Source organism: Phoxinus phoxinus (genome assembly GCF_949152265.1).
Source record: "Phoxinus phoxinus genome assembly, chromosome: 7".
Lineage (NCBI taxonomy): Eukaryota > Metazoa > Chordata > Actinopteri > Cypriniformes > Leuciscidae > Phoxinus > Phoxinus phoxinus.
The window spans coordinates 39387002-39395865 of NC_136882.1; the positions used below are offsets into that span (position 1 = coordinate 39387002).

Below are 8864 nucleotides of genomic sequence, written 5' to 3' on the forward strand. Positions count from 1 at the left end.
CAAAATTACGGAATCGTTTTGATGCAAATCGACTCAAATTCGCCTTTTGCTGAACTCGTTCTACTCACTTTTCCATCACATATCAGATCGGATCTTCAATAAAAATGAAGAAAATATTCGAAAAGTGGAATTAAAGTGTCTAATGTGTGTTAGACATAATAATATGTGCCCCCCCCCCCCGCTCACCCCGAATATATATGAACCGTGAAGTTGATTAAATCATTGTTTTATGGTTTGATGTTATTATCAGACATTGCACATATGTGACCCTCGACCACAAAACCAGTCACATGGGTTAATTTTTTGAAATTGAGATGTATATATCATCTGAAAGCTGAATAAATAATCTCTCCATTGATGTGTGGTGTGTTAGGATAGGACAATATTTGGTCGAGACATGAATATTGAAAATCTGGAATCTGAGGGAGCAAAACAATGTAAACATTGAGAAAATCTCCTTTAAAGTTGTGCATTTATGTTCACGATTGTGCTGCATTCACTCACAAAAATACATGTTTTATATATTTACGGTAGGAAATTTACTAAATATCTTCATGGAACATGATCTTAATATCCTCATGATTTTTGGCATGAAAGAAAAATTAATAATTTTGACCCGTACAATGTATAGTTGGCTATTGCCACAGATATACCCGTGCGGCTCCAGACTGGGTTTGTGCTCCAGGGTCATATGGTCTTCATGTGATTAGTGCCGGTAAATCTGATTGGTTGAACACAAGAACCGTGTGTTTCTGTCCCGCCAGGTTTCGTGTGCTGGTCCCGTATCCGCCGCAGAGCGAAGCCGAGATCGAGCTGAAGGAGGGCGACGTCGTGTTCGTACACAAGAAGCGAGAAGACGGCTGGTACAAGGGGACGCTCCAGCGCACCGGGCGGACGGGCCTGTTCCCCGGCAGCTTCGTGGAGAGTTTCTAGAGGACACACACCAGCTGACCAGCTCTGAGTCACGGGACCGTCCCGAAGACACACACACACTCATGAAGACGAGCACAAGAACACAAGAACGAGCATCTTTACTGCCATCATCCTCATACGGAAGCCCTTCCAGATGATAGATGTGTGTGTGTGTGTGTGTGTGTGTGTGTGTGGATCACATCTCCTGCTTCATCCTCGTCAAACCTCTTTTATTTCCTCTTTGAATCTGAATGATAACGACACGAGGATGTAATCAACAGTGATATCTCATGAATGTAGTGATGAAGCTCATCAGGCCTGTCATATTTCACTCCAAAATCAACGTTTTATTTTGCATAATGCTATTTTTTTGGACTATTTTCTCCACTAGATTCTCATTCTTGTAATGCAAATGAATTCATGATGTATTATAAAAATGGTTAATATGAATACAGCATGTTAGTATTAGTATAGTGGTGCCTTTATGCTCAGTCAAAACAGAAATAATGCATTACAGGATTGAGAATGGCAAATTAAACAAAAAAATAATGAGTTTACGGTTTGTTTAATTGTGAAAATAATGTCACACTAATATAATTTAAATGTATATTTCACATTTATATACTATATATATATATACACTGTAAAGAAAAATTGCTGCGATTATTTATCACAACTTAAAATCCAACATTGTTTCAACTTCAAAAAGTATGTGTTCATGCTTGACTTAAAATATTAAGTTTAGTTAACTTTAGTTTAGTTTAGTTAAGTTGGATATTTAAGTTATCTCAACAATGTTTTAAGTTGTTATAACTAATCGCAGCCACATTTTTTACAGTGTATATATATATATATATACACACACACACACACACTACTGGCCAAAAGTTTGGAATAATGACTTTTTACTATAATTATTATCAATTTAATTATTAAATTACATCAATTATTATTGGTGCTCAATTATTAATAATCGTTCTTATTATTAGGGCTGGGTATCAATTCAGATGTTCCAATTCAATTCAGTTTCGATTCTAATTTCGATTCCCGATTCGACTCAATGAATATAGATTTAATACAAATCCTATAAAAAAATTAAAAATTAAAAAAACCCGATGAACATAAGTTTACAAGTGGTTAATTAATAAAAAGAAATCGATCCACAAACCTGTATATTTAACTCTTTTTATTTTAGGAACTCTTGGGTACATTAAAACCCAACTTCAAATGCATACAATGAATACCAAGTCAGAACCGTCGCATGCCGTGATCAATCAGGATCAGGTTATTTTATGTTTAAGAGAAAACTAACATAAAATCTCACAGCATTCGCTGCAACATGGAGGCTGCAAGCCTATGAACACTGTAGGAAAACTAATAGGCTTTTGGAAGAAAATTAATAGATTTTTGGCCTTTGAGAATCGATTTTGAATCGACCACATTTGAAAAATCGATTAAGCGAAAAATCCCAGCCCTATTTATTATTATCAGTGTTGAAAACTGTCGTGCTGCTTCAGATTTTTGTGGAAACCGTCATACATTTTATTTTATTTTTCAGGATTCTTTGATGAATAGAAAGTTCAAAAGAACAGCGTTTATTTGAAATATAATCTTTTGTATCAATATAAATGTCTTTACTGACACTTTTGATCAATTCAATACGTCCCTGATGAACAAAAGTATATATATATATATTTTTTAAACGTATGGATTCCAAACTTTTGAATGATCACAGTGTGTGAGTATATATATATATATATATATGCATATGATTATTTTTCTGAGTGAAATATGATCCGGACATGTTTTGTTGAGCTTCACACACAGGACGGCTCATAATGAAAGTTGGTTTACAGTAGTGAAGCTCTTTGAGAAAGCACAAACTCTCCTGATTGACTTTAACGCTGCTTCTGTCTCTCCCAGAGGATGCTGGGACGTGCGGGTTTACTGCCTCATCACGTCTCGTTCACTGATCCTGAAGCGTCTCTGCTGTGAATCTGCAGGTGTTGAGCGCCAGAGAAGTGTTCATGTGCTGAATGTGCCAGAAACAGACTTTACACGAGCACACACACACACGTTTGGCCAGCGTGTGGCAGGTTTCTGGTCATATTTAACATTTAAAGTCAGCATGAAATCAAAATGGAATTTTTTTTTCTTCTTTTGCATCGGTGCACATCATTATTGTGTTAAAGGGATAGTTCACTTTGAAATTAAATGTTGGTGTGTTTTATCTTACCTGAAGTGCATCAAGATGTTGGTGTCTTTGTCTCCGCAGAAGTTTCAATTTTGATATTTTTAGGTCAAACCGTTCTTGTCTGTCAGTCATATAATGCAGGTCTATAGGCACTGTCTCCAAAAGCATGCAGAGAAAAGTCCAAATTACACAATTCCCCATCGTAAGTGCACATTGATGGCCTAAGACACGAAACAAGCGGTTTGTGTGATAAAACCAACAGTATTTATATAGTTTTTATCTCTTTTACACAACCACGTCCATCTGATCTGTTTACACCGGATTTCTTCCCCGGAAACTAATCTAACCGCCTTCGATTGGAGGTCGCATTTTTAAACTCAGCAGAAACGCGTGTGATTGGCTGTACGGCTCAACGTATGCCTTTGATTGGCCTGAACAATGAAGCGAGTCGTGTGTCAAGATAGAAGGCTTACAAATTGGGAATAAGTGAAAACTCAACACTCCCGGATGAGTTCGCGCGAGCTTAGGCCATCAATGTGCACTTTTTTAATTTGGACTTTTCTCTGCATGCTTTTGGAGACAGTGCCTATACACCTGCATTATATGACTGACAGACAAGAACGGCTTGACCTAAAAATAATGAAAATTGAAACTACTGCGGAGACAAAGACACCAACATCTTAGATGCACTTCAGGTAAGATAAAACACACCAACATTTAATTTCAAAGTGAACTATCCCTTTAAATTGATGTTCCTGCTAATCTTGAATCAGAATAACTTCCTCTCGCAGCTTCACTTCTCTTCTTTGATGAAGTGGGCGGGGCAACCTGTCACTCACATGAGATCAGCCAATAGCAAACCACAACCATCCAATCAATTCCCCACAGGCACAATCAAGCCCCGCCCACATTTCTTCTTGTTCCAGAAGCCAGTAGTGAAGAAAAGACTGGCATGTCGACACTAATGTGTTCGTGAGTTACTGAGGAGGGTTTCCTTCACATTTCTGAGCACTAATGTCCTCGATACGCGACACTGAGAACCTCATGTATCTGTGTGATTGACACATCAGCGCTCCTGTCCTCGTGTAGAGTCTGTTTCAGGCTTTAAGGGGTTTGAATGAAGACAGATCTCCGTCAGACGCTCTACATTAGAGGACACGGACGGACCTGTTGAGCTCAGATCACGCAGCGCATCTTTATTTTAGAGACGCTCAGGAGAAAAGATTCAAACACCGACCCGAGCCGATCGAATCTGAAGCACAAACTCACACACGCTATGGCAAGCCGTTTTAGCTTTTATTCATTTCCAGGATATGAATTCTTGATATCAACAATTACATTTTTGATATCAACAATTACATTTTTTGATATCAAAATTGTAAATGTCGATATCAAAAATGTAATTGTTCATATCAACAATTGAATTGTTGATATCTGTAATTATATTTTCACTAGTGAAATGTCACCATAGGCTGCCATTCAAAATCAATTATTGATATCAAGAATTGATTTCTTACTAGTAGAAAAATAATTTTTGATATCAATAATTACATTGTTACTAGTAAAAATGCGATTTACTGATATCAATAATTAAATCGTCACTAGTTGAAATGTCTGTTCTTGATATCAACAATTGAATTGCTACTAGTAACATTTTTCATTTTTGATATCTGAAAATGTATTTCTGATATCAATAATATTTCAGATATCTAAAATGGCTTTCTTACTAGTAACAATCACATTCATGATATCAGAAATTAACATTGTCACTAGTGAAAATGGAATTATTGATATAAAAAATGAACATTGTTACTAGTAGCAATTCAATTGTTGATCAAGGATAGACATTTCAACTAGTGACAACTGAATTCTTGATATCAACAATTGATTTTGAATGGCAGCCTATGGTGACATTTCACTAGTGAAAATACAATTACAGATATCAATAATTAAATTCTTGATATCTAGAATTAACATTTTAAGTAGTAAAAATGTAATTCCTGATCTCAAAAATTGCCATTGTTACTAGTATAAATCTAATTCCTGATATCAATAACTATCATTTTAACTAGTGAAAATGTAATTGTTGATATCAAGAATTCATATCCTGGAAATTAATAAAAGCTAAAACGGCTTGCCATACACACGGTGGGCTTTAGTCAGTGGAGACCGTCTCATCAAATGAAGCGATATTAAATGATGCCAGTTATTTTGTGTGGTTATTGTTCAGCCAACAAAATGTCAGTAGCCGAGAGGAGAAACACAAAGAGGCAAAATTTCTCATTTTCATTTAGTTAATTTTCATTTCGTTTCATTTCGTTTAATGTCATGTACTAAAATTAACTAAAACTGAAGTAAAAATAATGCATAGACATTTTTTTTTTAAAACATGCAAAAACAACAAAAATACTAAAACTTTAACTAAAATTTAAATAAAATTAATCAAAAATTGTATTCAAATCCATTATTTTGCCGTTGCTAGTGCCATGATTTACAGTTTGAGCTGAAGATTTGCACTTATTTCAAATGAAAATGCTCATTTATGCCAAATTAAACGTGTCCACCCTGACAGAAGTCCACTAGTGTGTGTTTTACATGTAAAACCAGCGCAGTTTCGAGCCGCTCACACAGTGACGTGTTCTTATGTCCGGTCAGCGCTGTTTTTTTAAAGTCACCATGAAATCAAAATGGAAACAATTCTTGTTGCAGTGTTTATTCAGAATGATTTATTATTATTGTTTTAAATTGATGTTCCTGCTAATCTTGAATCAGAATAAGTTCCTCTCGCAGCATCTCTTCTCTTCTCTGATGATGTGGGCGGGGCTATAACCTGTCACTCACATGAGATCAGCCAATAGCAAACCACAACCATCCAATCAATTCCCCACAGACACAATCAAGCCCCGCCCACATGTGTTCCTGCTCCAGAAGCGCTTCTCGATATACGACACAATAGAGGAGAAAAGACCAGTTTAAAGGGATGGTTCGGAGTAATTTCAACATGTGGTCCTTTGCACTGCATGTCCTCGGGCCTTTTCCCCCCTCGGTGGAACATTATTAAAGTTCGAGATTATTTAGAGATATCAGCCGAATGGTTTAGTGCGGGCGCTAATGGATCCAAGGTTGTATCTGGTAAATTACTGGTAAAATAAACTTCTACAGTAGTGCACACAGGTTCTGTACTCATAAAATGAGGCATTGGAAAGTTAGTCAGGAGTTTATATTTAAATAACACTTTGCCTGACGGCTTATGCTACCGCTAACCCAGACGTCGAGGTCACTTCCGTGATTTGGGAAAAGCCTGTAAAAGTCCTGGTGTTGCTGAAAAAGTTTTTTGGTATATCCAAAAATGTTTTATTATTTTTTCAAAAGTGTTGACAATTTAGTGTTAACTAATAATTGTTGCAAACTGGTACTACCAACAAAATATCAGTGCATTCCTGGAACTGGGCGTCGTTACACTACATCCTTAGGGCCTGTTCACATATCGCGCCTAAAAACGCGTAGAAAACGCTAGGCGCGCCGCGTTCTCCTTTTTCCAAAGCACTAGGGCGGTTGCGCTCCGGAGGCGTCTGTCGTTGCTAAGCAACCATCAGCTGCGCTCTCCGTTACAGCAAGGATAAATAATGAGAGCTTGACAAGTCATAAAGTTCAGGTGATGAGCTGCTCCTCCATTTTTCATCTGAGGTTGCAACGTAAACAGAAAAGGTGAGGAAGCTGATTGGTTGGTTCTTGTCACGTGACCTACGGTGCGCTTGCGGCATTCTGAAAAGTTGAGATGTTTTTATCTCGATGCGGCGCGGACGCGCTTGGAAAAAACGGGGGTCGCTTGCAATATGAGCGTGCATACCCCGCGCGCCTACATTTGAAATAAAGAAACTTGAGCGCACAAAAAAGATGCGATATGTGAACAGGCCCTTATGCATCGCTTTCTGCCAGGACTTTTACGGGCTTTTCCCAAATCATAATAGAAAGCCGCGTTTCCTCCGAAATTACTCGGAACAATTTGTCCCAGGAACTTTTTTCCCAGGAACTTTTTTTGCCCCAGATCGGTTGCTTTCTGCGTTTACATCGCGGTCTAAAGTACCGGGACGATTATAAACTGCGCGCGTCCGCTCCTCCCAGTCTGCGACGCACAGTAATGAGTTTTGAGCGCCACATTTATAATAAGTATGGAGGAGATTAAAACTGTGCTGCAGTTGTGTTTGTGATGTATTGCGGACATTGAATGTGAGCTGGGACGAACGCGCAGAAAATTTCCTGTTACACAAATACGTAACCTCGTCGTCGGTCCAGCTGTGTTTAAAAAAAAAGAAGTAAATTCCATATTTGCAGACGGACAACTCTCGCGCATGAAGCCACGAACCGCAATAGATTTTTAAAAATGCCGGTTAAAATAGAATTCTGCGTGGAGTCATAATGCGGCGTGAACACAACCAATCAGCATCCATGTTCAGCGCACAAGTACCACCCCCGAAAGTTCCTGAACTTTGAAAAAGTACCACCTCGCCAGCAGGGACTTTCTGTGGGGGAAATATTTACCCGGAACTTCATTTAGACCCTGATTCCTGCGGTGTAAACACACCGAGTCCCAGCCCAAAGCTCCTATAGTTCCTGGGGAAAGTTCCCGCGGTGGAAACGCGGCTGAAGTGACCTCGACGTCCGGGTTAGCGGTAGCATACGCCATCAGGCAAGTGTTATTTAAATCAACTCCTGATGTACTTACAAACTTTACGATGCGTTGTTTTATGAGTACAGAACCTGTGTGTACTACTGTAGAAGTTTAGTGCCATCCCGGGCATTATTAGTGCGGTAATTTACCAGATACAACCTTGGATCCATTAGCGCCCGCACTAAACCATTCGGCTGATATCTCTGAATAATCTCGAACTTTAATAATGTTCCACCGAGGGGAAAAACGGCCCGAGGACCACAGGTTGAAATTACTCCGAACCATCACTTTTACTGACTTCAGTTGTTAGTTTATGTCCACATTGTGTTTTGCCCTTATAATAAGTTTTTAATGTGTTATACAGACACATTTGAACTTATAATACAATAGTTTGTCGACACACGAACGCCAGGTGTGGTTTATATTAACAGCACAGAAGCCGCAGTGTCTGCATGTCCTGTACGGACACATGTCTGAATGTAGAGGTGATGAGCATCAATATTAAAGATTAATGAGCACATGGACTTTTCCAGCATAATTCCGCGTATGTCCGCTCGTTCTCCATAAGCACAAGACGACTCATGCACACGAGTGGCTTGCTTTCGGTTTCTGTTGGACTGTGTTTTTACTCTCATGCTCTTTTTATATCAAATCATTGTGGATTTGATCACGGTGCCGTGTTCCTCACATCTGGAGGTGCCATTTTGCGACAAGCACACGTTGGTCTCCATGTTGGAGATGAGATGATGATGATGATCCTTCACATGATCGATGTGTGTGTGTGTGTAACTCTGACCCGTGAGATGTTGTGTTTACAGGAGTGTGAATCCTCTTTTTGCATCATAGATGACGGCAGAATGATCGACGAGAGCATGAACTTCACGGAGCGAAGCGGCTCTGATTATGATGATGGACATATTTATATGATATTGGTGCTCGAGTGGAGATGTTGGGGAATATTTCCTCAAGAACTTTGACATTGTTTTCATTTTCACATTGTCTTATACTGATTATGATGATAATGTGGTTTGTTTTTGTTTGTTTGTCAAGTACATTTTAGCAATAAATGCCTTTGATTTAAAAGCA

General features: G+C 38.5%; 1 protein-coding gene across 5 annotated transcripts in view; it reads left to right on the forward strand.

Moving 5' to 3' along the window:
• LOC307002253 (E3 ubiquitin-protein ligase SH3RF3-like) overlaps positions 1–8864 on the forward strand; it is a 140486-nt gene extending 131622 nt beyond the window's left edge. For 2 of the 5 annotated variants that reach the window (XM_079619672.1, XM_079619673.1), the window contains exon 10: positions 765–3097. In XM_079619672.1, coding sequence (XP_079475798.1) covers positions 765–933 — 169 coding nt within the window. In that variant the 3' untranslated portion in view covers positions 934–3097. Of the gene's footprint in view, positions 1–764; positions 3098–8596 lie in introns of those variants that run through there. The other 3 variants (XR_013798442.1, XR_013798443.1, XR_013798444.1) reach the window with 3 other exon arrangements.